Source organism: Emys orbicularis, chromosome 5 (assembly GCF_028017835.1).
Source record: "Emys orbicularis isolate rEmyOrb1 chromosome 5, rEmyOrb1.hap1, whole genome shotgun sequence".
NCBI lineage: Eukaryota > Metazoa > Chordata > Testudines > Emydidae > Emys > Emys orbicularis.
The window spans coordinates 122585100-122604087 of NC_088687.1; the positions used below are offsets into that span (position 1 = coordinate 122585100).

The window sequence follows — 18988 nt, forward strand, 5'->3', positions numbered from 1 at the left end:
GCTAAAACCCACTTCATCAGATGTATGCAATGGAAAATATAGTAGGAAGATATATATACACAAAGAACATGAAAAAATGGGTGTTGCCATACCAACTCTAATGAGACTAATCAATTAAGGTGGGCTATTATCAGCAGGAGAAAAAAAAAACATTTGTAGTGATAATCAGGATGGCCCATTTCAAACACTGTGAAACATTTGGAAAGATCATTAAGTGGTCCGCTGAGACCCTCAGCAATTTTCAAGTGGTCCGCGGAAAAAAAAGTTTTAAGAACCACTGATCTCTAGACCATCCCTGCCGGGTGTTTGTCTAACCTGCTCTTAAAAATCTCCAGTGATGGAGATTCCACAATCTCCCTGGGCAATTTATAACAGTGCTTAACCACTCTGACCAGTTAGTTTAAGGGTAAACACATGTTGCAAGAGACCATTTAAGGTGAAGTGGGCAATTCACACCTCTGCAGTCACAGGACAAAGGAGGGTCAGTGGTTTACAGGTTGTTGTAATGACACATAAAACCAGTATTTCTGCTGAGTACTGAGGGCTAAACCAATTCTGTGAATTTACATTAGTTCTGTTAAAACTTGGAAAGTGAATATAACCAGCGTAAACTATTGTGACTGAATTGTGGCCAAGCTTCAACTTATTTGATCATTTAAAGCTTTAGGGCTGCCAGAAAGAAGGGGTTAAAATAGCACCTAATTACTAGATTCCTCTTACACTATAAGTGTGAGAGTTGAATACATCATAAAAGTGGACATATTCTGCCTCTCTTGTAATACTTAGCCGGATGCCAGCAAGATAATCTTAAACACATCTCGAATGCTTAAGAGACTCAAGATTTCAATCCCTCAAGAGTTTAATATCTTGGCAAAAAAGGGAAGGTTTGATAAGGTCTCTTGATATTAGAACTAACATAAGGCTGCAAATTCTGAAATTACTGAAAACGCCCTTAAATTGCTTTTAATGCATCTTACCAGAAGGTCTGTTTTGCAGCTTGTATGACGCTTGCAGTCATCTCCACATCAATATAATCATAGTGCAGGGCTCCAGGATCTGTAGATGAACCGGTTTCAGCCAGTAAAATCCCAATCCATCTGCCCATGTCTTCAGATGATGAAGCCTATGATGATGAGAAGATCTTATATAAACTCATAAATTATTACTGAAACAACAGGCTTTTTAGTATTAATTACTTCATAATTATGCTTTTATTTTACTAACATGTTAATATAATGATGCACGTGAGGCTCTGGATCACCTTTGCCAAACTATGCTAACAAAAAGTAATATTCACTGAGGTTATTCTGCCATAACGAACACATTTAAAGCAACATGTTAATAGATTACGGAGTAAAGCAATACGAACAGTTCCAGCAAAAGAAGGAAAACAAATGCATGAAGCCAGTGTATCTAGGTATGCACCTTGCTAATTTTAGATTTCAGAAAGCTGAGACAAATGTTTTCCACTACAAGGCTAAGCTTTTAAGAAAGGTAACTTGTCCAAATTGTAAAGGCAGGATAACCTTGGACAAAGAAATACTAAAGCAGGTTGAAAAATGGGGGGGAGGGACACATTAAAATTGTGGAAATCATTCTAGTTTTTTAGTTTTTGAAACGGAATGATTTTCAGTTTTTGAAAAATGTCATGCAATTTTATAGGCATTTCAATATTTATTTACTTTAAGTTTCTTTACTCAATGTAACAGATTCAAAGATTTTTTCCTTTATCTCATTTCTTTACTGTAGTTCCTCTTCTTTATATTACACTTCATTCATTTCCTGTTCTTGTAAATCGTCATCCAAATAACCTGTACTGGGCATATGTAGCATGACCCTTCTTCAAGGACAAGACACTGATCTGATCTGCACTTAAGAAAACCTGAGTGTTCAAAGTATCTGACCAGAGTCTGAAAATGAAAGTTTGCCTCCCACTAGTTTCCTTACAAATGCCACTACATGTTATCTTTATCTAAGGTTTCCAATTTTAACCAATAAAAAGTCAATAGAGCTACCCTGGAGCCATTTTTCATAGTTCAAGTTTGTTTTTAAATAAGCACTGAAAAGAACTTATTTTAGCTCATTTGAAATGTCCTATGCTGTTTTATTCTGACTTTTGGGGGGGGGGGGGCTGTTCCTACCCTTGGATTTGTTGCAAAGATATTAAATAATACAACTATGGAACTCTTTAGTGTAGTTTTCCATTTTACAGCTATTCCCTGTGTTAAGCAAGAGTGCATTCTCTCAAATTGGCTCAGTGGTTGTCAGTAGCTGTCTTCTCTTGGTCTTTGGACTCACAGAATCCAAGTCTAGAAGGGACCACTGTGGTCATCTAGTCTGACCCCCTATATAACACAGGCAACACAACTTCCCCAAAATAACTCCTACAGCATGTCTTTTAGAAAAACATCCAATCTTGATTTAAATATTGTCAGTGATGGAGAATCCACCATGACCCATGGCAAGTTGTTCCAATGGGGATAATTACCCACACCGCTAAAAAATTATGTCTTATTTCTTGTCTGAATTTGTCTTGCTTCAACTTCCAGCCATTGGATCATGTTACACCTTTCTCTGCTAGTCTGAAAAGCCCATGATTAAATCTTTGTTCCCCATGGAGTACTTATGGACTGTAATCAAGTCACCCCTTAACCTTCTCCTTGTTAAGCTAAGTAGATTGAGCTCTCTGAGTCAATCACTATAAGGCATCTTTTCTAACCCTTTAATCATTCTCGTGGCTCTTCTCTGAACACTCTCCAATTTATCACCATCCTTCTTGAACTATGGACACCAGAACTCGACGCAGAATTCCAGCAGTGATCACACTAGTGCCAAATGCCAAGGTAAAATAACCTCTCTACTCCTACTTGAGATTCTTGTCAACGCATCCAAGGATTGCATTAGCCCTTTTGGCCAAAGCATCATGCTGAGGGCTCATGTTCAGATGATTATCCAAAAGAACCCCCAAATCTTTTTCAGAGTTACTGCTTCCCAAGATAGACTCCCCCATCTTGTAACTATGACCTACATCCTTTGTTCCTAGATGTATGCATTTATCTTTAGCCATATTCAAAGTGCATATTGTTTGCTCCAGCTCACCAAGTGATCCAGATCACTCTGTATCAGTGATCTGTCCTCTTCATTATTTACCACTCCACTAATTATTTTTTGTTATCTGTAAACTTTATCAGCGATGACTTCATGTTTTCTTCTAGGTCATTAATAAAAATGTTAAAAAGTATAGGGGCAAGAACCTATCTGTGCAGGACCGCTCTAAAAACACATTCATTCAATGATGAATCCCTGTTTACATTTTGAGACCGATCAGTTAACCAGGTTTGAATCCTTTTAATGTGTGCTATATTAATTTAATATCTTTCTAGTTTTTTTAATCAAAATGTCATGTATCTTACAGAAGTCTAAGTATATTACAACACTACTACCTTTATCAACCAAACTTTTAATCTCATCAAAAAAAGATATCAAGTTAGTTTGACAGGATCTATTTTCCATAAACCCATGTTGAATGGCATTAATTACCCTCCATTAATCACCCTTGTAATTCTTTATTAATAGAGTCCCGTATAAGAACTCCATTATCTTACCCAGGATTGAGGTCAGACAGACAAACCTATAATTACCCAGGTCACCATGTTTACCCCTTTTTAAAAATTGGCACATTAGCTTTTTTCCAGGCTTCTGGACCTTCCCCAGTGCCCCAAGAGTTATTGAAAATCAACATTAATGGTCTAGCGAGTTCCTTAGCCAAATCTTTTAAAACTCTTGGAGGCAAGTTATCCAGACCTGCTGATTTAAAAATGTCTAACTTTAGTAGCTGCTATTTAACATCCTCCCGAGAGGACTAAATGAATGAATGTGTCCCTTCCTCCCCCCAGTACAGAATAGAAATATTTATTGAACACTTCTGCTTTTTCTGCATTATTATGACCTTCTTCCTCAGTTGAAGCTTTTTGGGCCTCTTGTTAAATATTCTTAAACAATTCCCAATTATCATTTACATTTCTCTGATTAATTTCTTCTTCCCAGCTGATCTGGCCTTTGTTTTCAGCTTTGTGAAACTGGTCCTTTTAAAGCACCAAGTACATCACTGGTCTAGACTTCATTCTGTTTGCACATTACAAATGTGATCAAGTGTTTATCACTTTTACTTAAGTTGCCACAAATTTTTAGTTCCTCTTTATCTGTCAAGATGAGGTGTGATATAGAATTCCCCAGGTTGGATGCAACACTTTTTAAGTTAGAAAATTGTCATCTATAGTATTTAGTAGTTTCAAGGATGTTTTAATACAGGCAGCATAAGACCTCCAGCATACATCACTCAAATTAAAGCCCCCAATGATCACATAGGTTTTTTTCCTTATGTTATGATAGGTGCATAAGGAGGCAGTCATCCTGTTTTCTAGTGTGATTTGGTGGTCTGTGGCAGACACCAACTAATACCCCATCTTGTGTTTTAGCTGTTAGGACACTGATCATTAAGCATTCAAGATAATTTTTTTTGGAATTATCAGTGACTTGGAAACAGATAATGCCATTTTTGGCCTAGAGTGCCCCTTCCCCTCCCCTATTGCCCCTATTGAATCTTCCTTAACAGGTTATAACCCTTGATTTAACATCCCAGTCATGAGAATCTTCCCACCAGGTTTCAGTAATACCAACTTGATCAAATTTATGCTCATAAATGAACAATTCCAATTCCTCTTGGTTGTTACCCAGCCTCCTAGCATTGACGTATAGGCCATTAAAGAATTTCTTCTCTTCATGTCCTTTGAATCCTCAACTAATTTTGTTCTCAACATCGCGATTTTGTCTTCCATCTTTTTAACCTCCCAGAGACCCTAGCAAGTTCTTGGGTAACCCCTGGTCCAGTTCCTTAGCCCTGTGGTCTGCATCTTGCTCTTCCACCTCATCATCCTGCTACTCAGCTGCAAGACAGGGAGCTTCCGTACTCTCCAGCATCGCATTAGACTCCAGGGAAGGATGGGTACCAAGTACTCTGTTCGGCTCCTTAGAAAAATGGACAGGTTTTTCTTCTTGCCTGGTTGGTATTATTAAGGATCTCGATCTTTTGCTACCATTGCCTGCCAGACCAAATAACTCCTTCCTCAGCAAGGTGCTCGGATCCCTCGTTGTCCCAGAGGTCAGCAACACCTGCCCATCTGCCTGAGACATGCATATTTCCATGGAAGGATGCTTCGCTCACTGCGGGACGGTGGTTTGGAAGAAGTTGATGCTCATAGAATAAATGCACCTCTATAAGCTTTATAGTGCAGGCAGTACTATTGAGACAGGTAACTTTCTTCTGGCAAATCTGACCCATGTGCAGCAGAATGCAGACTAGAGAGGACACTACTATGGGAGAGCAGCATTAAGGCTATTTGCAATGCGGGAGCTATTATGCTAGCTTTTTCCATCCAATGCTGGAAGAGTACACAGTGCTTAGCCTTGCTCGAAACAAGTCTAATGTAAATGATGGTATAATGGCCTGTGTACAACTGGGAGTGTTTCACTGTTTACATGTGTTGTGTGCATGGTAGGAGGCCCAACTTGTGGCTAGGAACCAAATTTCTCTAGTACAGATACACCCCTGACGATGACTTCAGAATAACAAATCTTAAAGTTGATTAATATGCCCAGGAGAAATATAGATCCAGAGCTCTAATCTTCAGTGTAGTGAGCCACAGCAATGTTACTTAATTAGCACTCAGTCATCTGCATTCTGAGTTACCTCCTTGATAGAAGACTCTAACAGGGGAGGTGCATAAGCACTTATAAAGGGAAGAGAAAAGGTCAGAGTGGAGAGAGAGACAGCAGAAAACATCTTAACAGGGAAGACTGCTGTGAGTTAAAAATCAACAATATTAGGGTTTTCCCCTTACATCAATTCTCATCCAGATAAGTCTCTTTTGCCTGTAACTCTTAATTTGTTTCTTTCTGTAATGTTTGTTACCCAGCTCTGTAACTGTATTATTTAACCGTGGAAAGCATTTTGAAAGGCAGGTTGCATGAACGAGCGGTCATGTAATTAGCCCATGTGCATCTCTGCAAAGTATGCACATCAATAAACATCGCACCTCTAACACTGCGACCTCCTGCCCATTTCGAAGCAGACGGAATGTCAAGGGATGCTTGGAATCCAAGCCTGGAATGACTTCACAGCCACGCAGAGGAATAGAAACAATGTGGGTCTTCAGATCTGTTCTGTCCTTATGGAAAATGAGCTTATTATCTTTCACTCTGCACCAGCGTTCACGCCACCGGTTATTTGAGAGCACATTCAGATATCCTGCAATAAAACAAAATACAAGATATTTTATCCTTCACTTATTTTAAAAAAGAAACTGCTTTTTCAATGTAATGCTAGTTCGTATAAAATTTATTCCTGTATGTGCAGATTGAAAATCCAGATGATTTTAGGAAGACAAATAAATGGCCTTTTAAATTTTTTTTATTGAAACTCTCACTGTACCAGTAACTCAGAAAGCATGGCTTATAAAGGTTTCATCCTGGTCATATTCCGAACATATGCAAATGACTGTGCTGAGTTAAGTGGCAGTTATGGCTGAATATTCCAGAGCTCCTCTGCCACAGGGTTTCCCCAAGATTTTAGTAAAAATGGAGGTGGGAGTGCGGGTGTGGGAGTCAAGAGGTGTTCCCACTGTGAACCCCAAAGTAGGAGGATGTTTAAAAACACTATTTAAAAGGTTTCAGTATATCCTAGACTACACTAGAAACATAACCTGCTCGTGTGAGAGTTACATGCACAGCTGATTTGTGCCCACAGTTTTTTCACAACTGAACTGTATTCTACAGTTCTATGGATACATCCAGATCTATCACTGCTAATTGTGTTTTCATAGTGCTTACTGGGAAAATAGTGACAGCTAACCCATGATGACTCAACAAGGAACAAGGGGACTAATGGACATGCACATAAAACAGCACCAGCAGCACATGGGACTAAGCACTCAAAAGACATCCCACTGCTTAGAGAGTTGGAAGGAAGCAAGATCAGCAAAAGTGGTTACACAGGCATGATTACGAGGTCCCAGCTGCACAGCAAAATATGAATGTTATGACCTGGCTGCAGGAAAACAACCGTATGCAACCTAAGCTGCTGACGAGGGCAAAACACCATTACAGGGCCATAGTTACCATGTGTTATTAATTATGTTTCTTGTGTGCAAGATGTGTAGAACCAACCATGCCATTAACTGGTTACAAACCCAGTGAAAAGTTGTATGTATACAGACGGTAAGTTAAATATAGTGGTGGAGTTTCAGGGAACTATGTGTAAAGGGGGTTGGAAAATGACACATTGTGGGGCTGCAGGGCACTGGGAGAAAACCCTGTGCTACTGTGAGATGATCAGAGAGTGAGCTTGTGTCAATATTGTCTGAAAACAATTCCATAAAGACCCATTAAACTGGATTAATTTGGCAATTCATTCTACTTAGCTAGAATAGCTAAACCAGAGTGATCAGTTTTACTTGTTGCTCATCGTATTTAATTTTGTGTAAAACACCCACTTCTGCCGTTCTTTGAGTTCACTGCATGGAAATTTTAAAGCAGAATCAAAAAATCTCCACTGGGATTTCACTGAAATTAAAATAAATAACTTAAAAACTAAACAAAACAACAAAAACCCCAAGAAAACGTTCATATTAGGTTTAGTTAAACCACTAGTTTATATTGGAAGAGAAAAGGACCTTTGAACTTGGCTCCCAATCACATATGGTGCATGAATTATAGACAGTATATTTCCACTTCCAAAGAATGTGTTAAAAGAGGAAAGGATTGAATGACATCTTCTTCAGGGCAGAATTTATATGAAATGACTCATCTTTTACCTCATTGCCGATTTTCATTTTCAGTCACAAGGAGGAAAGCTCTTAATCATTCTGGATAGCTATCTTTTTGGTTTTCATTAAAATTATGTGTTATATAGCTTAATTTTTCTGGGTTTCCATTCCAACATCACAGTTACAACTTCAGGGCTTGATCCAGCAGGATATATCAGCATATCTGAACTGTGCAACCCTTGGAAGATGCCACCAACCTCGCCCCCCCCCAAAATAAAAAAAGTGGAAATCTGGAGAAGGAAAGAGCCTCCTGATCTTGAATACTTAGGATTCTCAGTGTTGTCCACCCCACCACACCCCAACCTTCCCCCTCTTGAAGATTGGAAGAGATTGTATAGTTGGTGCAAAATGATACAACTGCAGGGATGGAAAAGCCTTCTCATATACATGGCGGCTGACCTATTTAGGAACGATGAGGGGTTCCTATTATTTAAGCAAAATCTCTCTTTTTTCTCCCATTGTGCCCCTCACAGAAGCTCTCCCAGTCCAATGTACTTTCCCTGAATTAAAAGAGGGCCCCCCCCTTTTTCCCTCCCAAATAGCCCTATTTAACTTTCAAAAATCAACATGTATCCAAGTCCTGTGAATGGTCTTAAATGGGGGGCGGGCCAGGGGGAGAAGGAGAGACAGATTTGGACTCTGCCTATTGGCCAGATTTACAAAGAAAAGCAATCCAACTTTGAAGAACCCTCCTTGTGATTGCCAGAGTGCAGGGGGATTTCCTTTTCTCACACTGTGTCACCTCACCACAACTTCATTTGTCTTTTTCCTTCCCTTCTTTGATTTGGAAGTAAGGCATGCTCAGTGAAAAAAGCCTCAACCTATGGAGCAGCCAACAGGAACGAGCCAAATTCGGAAAATGATGCAAAACTCCTTCTTCTGCAAAGGCTTCCGACAATGACCAAAACAGAAGCACTAGTAATACATATTTCCAAATAAAACCTAGACAGCGTGCCGAGTAGAGCCCATTACCAACAATACGAACAACTATATTTAGTGCCCAGATAGGAGATAATGGACACTATAGAAATACTACGGATTACATTATATAACTATAGTCTAGAGGAACATATTCTGGGAAAAGAAATATCTCACATAATAGAGAGTAGTCAATTAACTGCAAAGCCCAGAAAGTTTTTAGCTTCCATGGAAGCCAGATGTTGCAGGTCAGTTGTGCTTTTTCCAGCTGCTCTTTTTGGTTGATAAACACATCTGTACTCTCTTATATATCACACACACACACACACAAACATATTTTTAATAAAAAAAGTTGCTTATACGTGTGATTCTCAAGCTGTGGTCTGTGGACCACTTGTGTCTATGACACAGTCCATGGAGTTGCTTCTGTCAGGCTTTAAGCAATAATGCTTTCTGCCATTTGCTGCCCCATGAATGACCTCTTTTAGGGTTTCCAGAGACTTTTCTGATCATCTAAAGGGGAAAATAATCCCTTTGGGCACCTTTGAACCCTGTATAGCTGCTTCATGGCTTTCTTTTTGTAGGTGTTTCTTTGATTTAAATTGAGCTGTGTTCGCATATGGAGTTGTTACTAAAACAGGAAAACAAAACCTAATTGTAAAGTGTCCTGGAAAGGAAAGGAGCTGTTGGGACTGAGCGAAAGGTCAGCACTAAATATACACATACCTACAGGGAGAGAGAGAGAGAGAATAAATAGCATGGATACAAAATTTTGGGATGGAAAAGAGTTAAGCAAGCAACTCCACCTATCACATTTTCACCTGGTATCCTTAAATATTTAAATACTATCCTGATGTTATCAAGTACTATGGTTCCTACAGGGAAGGGGAATCAGGATTGAGGGGGGAAATGGCCTACAAGAAATTAGTTATCTTGTGAAGTTTTACATAATACCAACTAGTTTGAAAACCACTGCAGTAGGAGCAATTGTATATGAACGGCTAGGCTAGGAGTCTATAGTGCTTTAGTTGCAGTGTAAACTTGAGAATCTAAGAGAGTCAAATCACTTACCACATGTTGGAACATCTTCCTCAGCTGATGAGGTCTGTTCATCTGTTGATGGCTTTTTCTTTCCTAAACTGATGATCTTTGTTATTTTTTTCCCTGTTACTTTAGTCACTGTGCCCTTGGTCTCTGACTTGGAACTCTTCTTCCTCTTAACTATCAAGAAAACAAAACATGGACATCTTAGTATGTTTGAATGAAACCAATTATATTAAAGCACATGGATCAAAATAGAAAGGAAAACAACTGCACTGCAAATATACAAGCACAAAACTGACTTAATTCTTAACATGAGCATTTGGACAAAACAGCTGCCTTCTGACAAGAGACGCACAATTGCAGGCGCCATTAATGCTGATGCCCATATCACATGCCCAGCACAATATCAAAAACATGGCACACAGAAAGGTAAGACTAAAGCAAGTTTATCATTAAAATTCATCAGTCTAATTGTTCCTCTCCACTTTAACCATCTTCTAATTCAGAAGTGTTGTTAGGGTAATTCCGTGCTGTACATTCAACCTGACTGCACTGGAACAATAAAGGACGTTGGATGATCTCCTGTCATTGTTCCTTAAAAGCATTTCCAACATAATGCCCTGGCAATGAATCAGACCATTCTTTTAGTAAGTATATGCCTGGCAAAAATATCCCTGCTATTGGAACTAGGTCAAGGTAACTATACAGATCAGAATGGGTCTTTGGGAAAGGCATGTATTATAAGATAACTTTCCTTTATAATGGAATAATCAAGATCACTTAACACTCCCAATGACTAGGAGCTGCTCTTCATTTTTATGGAAAGGACAGTGCAGAAAAAATAGTTTACTCGATCTAATCATTACATATGGGAACTTAAAATAATGCATGATTATGATTGGTCTGAACATACAATTTGGTGCTGAACTTAACTTGCTTCCATTGAAGTGAACAGGATCAGTGCTGGGGACACAACTTTCAAAAGTGGCTAAATGACTGAAGAGCCTACAGTATATATATTTTAAAAAATATAGTAGACAATCACAACCAATAAAAAAAACCAGAGCTGCACAAAACTTTCTTTGTGAAACCAGAACCACAATTATCTGGCTTGAGTTTTATCAACAATATAAAACTCAGCCCCGATTAACTATTATTGCAAACATGGGCCCATTTTGAGCTCAACCTTAGTTGACAGACAAGAAATGAAATTTAACTTAGTGGTTTTGACAGAACTGAGCTGAGTTTCAGTTTGTTAGAACCATCTTTCCCCCTCTCCACACACACAAGCACGCAAGCAAGCACGCAAGCACCAAAAACAACTCTGTGGGTCTGAACTGAGCCCCCCCAAAAACAAATACAAGGTTCATTTGAAAGATAAGAACTGAAATGTGAAATGTTGACTTAAAAAAATAACGTACAAATTATGTGAATTGGCAAGTCACGGGAAAGAATGTACACAAAAGAGAAATAATTCACAAATTCTCAAACCACAATTTGTTGTCTTTTTTTTAGCCTTTGTTATTTGTTAACACGGGAAATCATTAGAAATTCCATCTGTCATCAAGACTCTCTCTTTCAGTGAGACTCTGCTACCAACATATATGCAGTGGGGGAGTCCTGTTTTCATAGGTGAAAGTGGATTATCTGAAAACCTTCAGTAGAATGATGATTTGTGTGTGGGAACAAAAAGCTAAATCCTGCCCATGGATCTGCAGGGCTGATGTAACCTAATATTGTGCTGTCCCTACATGCAACGAATTCCCAAAGTTCTAGGGAAGGAGAGCATCCCATCTGCTCATATCATCATGAGCATAGGGAGACAGCAGGAGGCAGCACTTGACTGAAGACAGGCTGCTATCTCACACAGCAGCAGCTTAAGAACATCTGCAGCTGTGGAGTAGGGGAGGGAGGGAAGAAGAATGCTTATGTCTGGGTTTGAGGAATAAATGCCCACACACCCCAGAATTCAAAGAAAGTCAAATCAAGCTAATTAAAGTGGAAAGTGCAAGGGAAGAATTCCCAGCTCCGGGAAAATGCAGTGAAAGGAGCCCACGTGAATTCTATTGTTCTTGCTTCCTCTACCTTCACTCCCCATGGCATTTTATTCCGCCATGGAGAAGAAAGGCCGAGGAAATGACCTTTCTCCCAACCTCTTTCTCCTGCAGTATGTGAAAGGGATACATCCCTGATCTCAAGACAGACTGGCAAGTAAGCCATTTCTTCTCACCTCCTTCACCACAGCAGAACAAGATGCTGGTGGAGAGAGGGGGGCAGCAGCTCTGTGGGAGCAGAAGGGAGATCAGTGCACAGTGAAGCCAGCATCCCTTCACATGGCTAACTGAGCTTTCGCTCTCACTGTTACAGCTGATTTAGAAAAGAACCCTGCAACTCATTCAGAACCCCTTAAAATGATTTAGTGATGACAGCCATGTGTTAATGCATTAAATGTCATTATTTTGTATTAGTCTCTTCACTACTACAAAAGTCTGACTCTACTGTGACAGAGTTGAAGGCCAAGAGTTTCAAGTGACTAGTGCTTTTGATTGCCCAGCTTCGGACACTTCAAATGGGCTTGATTTTCAGAGGGTGTGCATTCAGCACTCATTTGAAAATCAAGCCCCTATAAGGTGCCTCAAGTTGGGCACTCAAATCACTAGTCACTTGTGAAAACTGTGGACTATGCACATATTCTGGACTTCCGTACCACAGACACATGAAACCAACTTGAGTGTCTACAGCAACACAATTTTTTATGCCGTCTGTAGTTTTATGAAAGTTTCTGTAGTATGTAAATGTAGCCATACATTTTGGATATAGACGTCATAGTGAGCTACTGTGCTCCATTCTGTTGACCGGGGTGTGGAGATCTATACATTTGGGAGATTCGTTCAAAATCTCCATTGGAAAAGGAGGGCAAAGATTACAAACTAAAACACCCAAAGGAAAGAAACACCCATTTGTGTCAGGAAGGGGAGACACAGTGCTTGCCCAAAAGCCAGTGCTGATGCAACTGTTTTTCAATAGAGCTTACATCAGCTTTTTTCACAGCTACAGGAAAGTACTGATTAAAGCAGATGTGCTCTTCTGAACAAGACTGAGTATTGGTATATGTCAAGCTAACTAGGTTGGTATCACCTATTTACAGGAGTCTTTTCTTCAAGGGGAAACAAAAAGATAATCTGGGGATTGATTTTGCAGACCTTACTCTGGAAATTGAATTTGGAATGTCCCTCAGCTTGGAATCTAAGGACTGGGAACAAACTTTCTGACTCCAAAGTGGAGTACATCATTTTAAAGTCATTTAGCATACATGATTCTTGTCTTCCCTTATAAAATTCTATGATACCCTTCCTGTTTAAAATTATAGGGGAAAACCTTACATGCACTTAGTGATTGGCTCAACTCCCCCATTGAAGACAGCATACTTTATAAACACAGGAAAAAGTCATTTCAAAACTTACATATGGACCTTGATCCTGCTGTCACTTACATCAATGTTACATGTGGATAACTCTGTTAACTAGAATGGAGATATTCTAATATCCACCAATGTAAAGGTTTATGTAATTCAAGCTTGGCACAGTTCAACTTTCAGGGTAGATATAAGACTAATTACATTATTTACAAAGCATTATTGCCTATTCCCCTAAGTCATAAAAGAAAAAAAATATTATATTCTTTATACTGAATATGTAAAACACACTCTGCATCTGGGATTCACCTTGTTCTTTTCCATTACACACAGCAGCGATTCCATTTTCTATAGCACCCTCCCCATCTGAGCTTGGCCTCTCGGAGGACAATTTCTGCATGGACAAAATAAATTAGGTCATTTCTCATGTGGTCACACTGGCCAAATGATGTGTCATCAGTCAAATTAAAGTTATGCTTATTATTAAATTAAATACATGCCAAGCATCCATCCTGAGGACAAATATGAGATAGTCAAGAGTTCATTTACATTACATAGATTTCTTATGTCACCACACAAGCATTAAAACAAAACAAAACTAAGCACACACTAGAACTGTATTGCCAAATATATCCCATTCTTTTATCCTTTGAAGAGTAACAGACGAATCATGTAACCCAAATCTAACAATGAACCATGTTACCCATAATATATTTTTATTACATTTCTAGATTCTAAAATGTTGTTCTCTATTAATGTGCTAACCAACAAGTGCTCATTTTACATACAATAAATCTTCAAAACTATATCTTTAATGAATGCTTTAGGTATACATTTACAACTGACAACCTACCAAACACAACACATTTCTATAGGTAGAATTTCAGTACTTTAGATGTGTGTAAGTAAAGGTCCCTTGCTGGTATGAACTAGAGTAAATGGTGGATTCTCTGCAACTGGAAGTCTTGAAATTATGATTTCAGTAACTCAGCCAGAGGTTATGGCTCTATTACAGCAGTATGGGGGTGCGGTTCTGTGGCCTGCAATGTGCAAGAGGTCAGATTAGATTATCACAATGGTTCCCTTGGAGTCTGAGACTATAAAAAAGTCTGTGAAATTAGAGACTAGCAATTATGTGTATATTACTAATAAAAAAAATTAAAAATCTAAAGTTTATAAAATAGCTATTACCTAAAATGTGTGGCATACACAAAACTCATATGTTGTGGCGTGCCATAAAACTTTTTATTGGCATCTGTTTAACACGTTTTACATAACTCATTCATGGCTTCACCACTTATGAGTAACATCGGCATCCCAAATTTGTGGCAAGGAAAACTTTATACCGCACCATTGTGTGTTTCCTTCCCAGCCGGTACAGAGTGCTAAAAACTTAATTGAACAGACTCTTTTCTTGCATACATTGAAAGGTCTGAAATGCTACCTATACAAATGCGTTGTTTGTGTAAGGCTGTCAATTGTAAATGTATATCTAAAGCATTCATTAAAAATATCATTTTGAAGATTTCTTTCATCTATGAGCACTTCTTACCTGATCTTGCTGTTTAGCATATTAATAGACAGCAACATTTTAGAATCTAGAAATATAATATATATATATATTGTATAACAGGCAAGGGAAATTATATAAAAATATACCTTAATTACCATAAGCCAAATCCTGATCTTAGTTATACTGGTGTAAATGGAGAGGAATTCCATTGATGCCAATGGCAATACAAAAATGTAAATCTAGGCTACCCTAAGTATGGACTTTGACCTCCAGACTCTTGAGGTCAAATCCTAGTCAATGGGACTTTTAAACATTAATCTTTAATGGGACCAGGAGTTGGCCCATAAGAAATAGGACTGCCATCTTGCAATGGGGTCTGACTGCGCAGATGTCACGCAGGCTAGGGGCCTAAAGCAGCGCTGCCATGGTGAGCACTTGGTGCGTTCATGCCTCACTTCACAGACATCCTGTTCATTGTTAGTCTGCTGCCTCAGGGTATGTCTACACCACAATTAAAAACCCATGGCTGGCCCATGCCAGCTGACTTGGGTTTGCGGGGCTTGGGCTAAGGGGCTGTTCAATTACGGTGTAAATGTTCTGGCTTGGGCTAGAGCCTAGGTTCTGGGACCTTGGGAGGTGGGAGAGATCTCAGAGTTCAGGCTACAGCCTAAGCCTCATTGTCTCACCACAATTAAACAGCCTGTAAGCTCGAATCAGCTGGCATGGGCCAGCCACGGGGGTCTAACTGCAGTGTAGATATACCCTTAGTGAGTCAGGGAGCCAAGTGTCTCTGTGCCAAGACATGAGCACTTCACAGGCTCTAAACACTGCTACCTCGGTATGCCGGGGTGCTCAAGCCTCAATACAGAATGGACTTCCTCTGCCAAGCCTCCAAAACCCCAGTCCAGCTCATCATATCCCCACCACCCATTCCTCCCCAGGCTCCACATCCCTGCTTGTTTCCCTCTGCCCCCACAGGTCCATCTCTACACCAGAGCTCACCCACCATGTCCCGTGCTACTCAGCATGCCTGCTGGTAAGCATCTAAAACAAAAAGCTGCTGATGGATATGAAGTTGGCCAATTTTGGGCTGCCTGAATATGAGGAATAATTCTGTGTGTATTTCATTTAAAAAATGGCCTGTGCCAGAGATGTTATCAGAATGTGAGAGCAATTTGGAGTCTTTGGGAACTGTGCAACTTATCTGAGGAACCCAAAGAAATGTGAGGACGAAGGGGCAAAATTTCTAAAAATGCGGCATCTTAAAATGGTTCCTCTGCAAAAGTTACCAAGTATTTTACTGAAACAGTTACACAGTTACTGTGCCAAATGTAGAGATTGAATTCAATCATTAGAGTCCTGCTTTAAGGGTAAATGCAACCTGAACTTTAGAGTCACTATTGACACCTCCATAATATAACATCATCATCTATCTTTGCATTAGTAATTCTTTAACTTTACCTTTTCCAGTTCTGTCTTGTGTATCGGAGAACTAGATGATGGTCCATCTGAATCTATCGCTCCAGTGCAGTTGCTACAAACATCTTTTATCACCTTAAAAAGATATACAAAATGGTTTCATTGACACACAAGTCAAAGAACAGAAAAATTTTATTTTGCTGAGCAGAGGACTTTATTCGAGATGAAGCACTAAGAATATCTGCTATCCTGAAGGTTAAAACAGCAGTGTGGAAATTATTCTCTTTATCCATAGGCAATATGTTAGGCAGGCTGCCACTGCTTGAGCTTCTCCACATTGCCTCACTAAGTCGTTTCATGAATGACCTGGAGGAGCCATAATGTCTAGAGGTGAAAGGTTTCAATTTCTAGACGAGCTAATCTCCAAGCCTCTCCTGAGTAAAGAAGCTGCCAGCACTTGCAGTTTTGCAACATGAACTCAGCTGACACCACCAAATTCATTTCGTTATGACTAAAAAATGGGATTAGATCCAAGGTCCTGCAAGCCAGGGGACAGCACTGCTGCCTAGTATGCTACCCAGCTGCTCTTTTTCTAATGAAGAAATAATGATGTACTGACCAAATTGCAGATCTGTATCTGATACTCTTGAGTGTGTGGTTTAAATGGATTTTTCATATTCATTATGTGATGTTCAGTGGTCACAGTAACATTGACACTGAAGCATAGATCATACTAATTGCAAATATCTCTTAGGAAATGTGAGTTATTTTATGCGCCCCTCTCCTGCAAAGAAAGAAAAAAAAAATTCACAGAAGGAGACGGATTTTGATAGAATTCATGGGAGCTCAAAAACTGCATCTGTAAAATAAGGCCTGAAAAAATATAAAGGCAAAAGGCTTTTACTTTTCCTGTTTTCTCTGTGCACACAGTTTGGTTTTGATTCTTAGATGCGGTTGCCACCTACCAATCTTCATACTGGAGTACCTGGTGTTGAGGGGAATGTTTGAGTTCTTGATTGCCTTAGATGCCTTAGAGTGTAGATATGGCCAGAAAAGTGACTATGCAAAAGTGGGACCTTCTTAATTAACAACTCTCCTCCCTGGGTGTAGTCAGAGTAGCATCTGCTGACCTGAATGACATATATATGGTTTTACTGCCTTTTGCCCTTGCTAACGCAGCAGAGTCCACCCAACTAAGAGAGGAATGCATTTTATTGTGGCTGAGCCATCATTAACAGAAATGTGAACTAAGTTCCAAATGTAGGGCCAAATTCTGCCCTCATTTATACTTGTGACATCACATGATTTATCTAGCGAGAGAAGTTGGCCCACAGAACCTTCACTCCCCGTGATGGTACGCAAGCCAGAATACAAGCTTAACATTCAGATCCCAGGCTGTTTGCACGGCTGAAATAAAAATGTCTTTTACTTGCAAACTGAGCAAATTTGATATGGAAACCATTAATACATAACAAAGATGGCATCAAATAATGTCCTTTTCTAGTTACTAGAGCTGAATCCCCCCTTTAAGGGCATACTAAGCAAACCAAGTATCTATCTAAAGTACTTATATGGCCCTGTTATTGCAGTATCTGAAGCAGGGCCGGCTCTGGCTTTTTGGCCGCCCCAAGCAAAAAAAAAAAAACAACAACAACAACAAAAACGGGGCGGCCAGAACGGCAAAGCAAAAAAAAAAAAACCTGCGGCGCGGCTGGGGGAGGGAGCGGGCAGGAGAGAGAGAGAAGGGGGCGGCCAGGGCTACAGCAGGGGCGCTGCCACGCGGCCCCTCCCGCTGCGCCGCCTCCTGCGAGGGCTCCGCTCCGGTCGGCGGGGAGGGAAGGAAGAGGACTGCCCTGCAGGGCACTCTGGTTCTCCCTACAGGGCGGCCGGAGCGGAACAAGAACAAAAACAAACAAAAAAAAAAGTGGCCGTGCTGCCCTAGGATTGGGCAGAATGCCGCCTCGAACAATCTGCCGCCCCAAGCACCAGCTTGCTCAGCTGGTGCCTGGAGCCGGCCCTGATCTGAAGGGGAATTGAGGCCCAGAGAGTCTAAGTGCCTTACCCAAGGTCATACAGGAAGAAGCTAGGAGAGCAAGGAACTGAACCCAGGTCTCTTGCTTCCCAGGCTAGCAGCCTAAACACTGGCCCATCCCTCCTCTCAGGCCTGTTACCACTCTACTCCCTTCCTCCCTGCCCCCCAAACACACCCACACTCTTTTGAGGGCCACACAACTCATGCAATTCTGCATCTTGAGGTCTGGCCCCAGCGCTCGCTCTCTCTTGTCAGTAGCAGGGTATGAATACCACTTAACAACAACAACTTTGGCATCAAGACCAGATACAGATACAACTTATGGTCAGATTTAATTCCTGTGCTTCTGTTTAGTGGAAGTATCTTAGTGTTTTATTTGTAAAGAAAATGACCATTCAGTTTCTGGGAACATTCATTCCTGTCTCCTGCATGACCTTGATACAACGGCTCATGTTTTCAGCATCTGGTCACACCACACAGTTAGTTAATTTTGGCAAAGGCAGATAGTAATGGAAGTTACAGACAGAACAGAGGGAAATGATTTGGCAGCAACCACAGAATAGTATGTGCAAGTCATGCACTCGAGTAAATACTGTTCTCGAAATACCTCACACACTTAAGGGAAAGTTTTCCCAAAGTGCTTAATTGGGTTTTAATTAAATTTTGAATAAAAATGATGCACTATCATAGGAAGCTCATGGCAAACTCTGAAGCAAATGCATATTCAAAAATTCAGTATGTGAACATCGTGGGGTTCAAAGGAT

At 40.1% G+C, this 18988-nt stretch overlaps 1 protein-coding gene across 2 annotated transcripts in view; it reads right to left on the bottom strand.

Moving 5' to 3' along the window:
• The window catches only part of AFAP1 (actin filament associated protein 1), a 118535-nt gene that overhangs the window by 23551 nt on the left and 75996 nt on the right, over positions 1 to 18988 (bottom strand). For both annotated transcript variants that reach the window (XM_065404910.1, XM_065404911.1), the window contains 5 exons: positions 16235 to 16327; positions 13570 to 13654; positions 9873 to 10022; positions 6096 to 6307; positions 978 to 1123 (listed from right to left, as the gene is read on the bottom strand). In XM_065404910.1, the coding sequence (XP_065260982.1) occupies positions 978 to 1123; positions 6096 to 6307; positions 9873 to 10022; positions 13570 to 13654; positions 16235 to 16327 (686 nt within the window). The remainder of the gene's footprint in view (positions 1 to 977; positions 1124 to 6095; positions 6308 to 9872; positions 10023 to 13569; positions 13655 to 16234; positions 16328 to 18988) is intronic.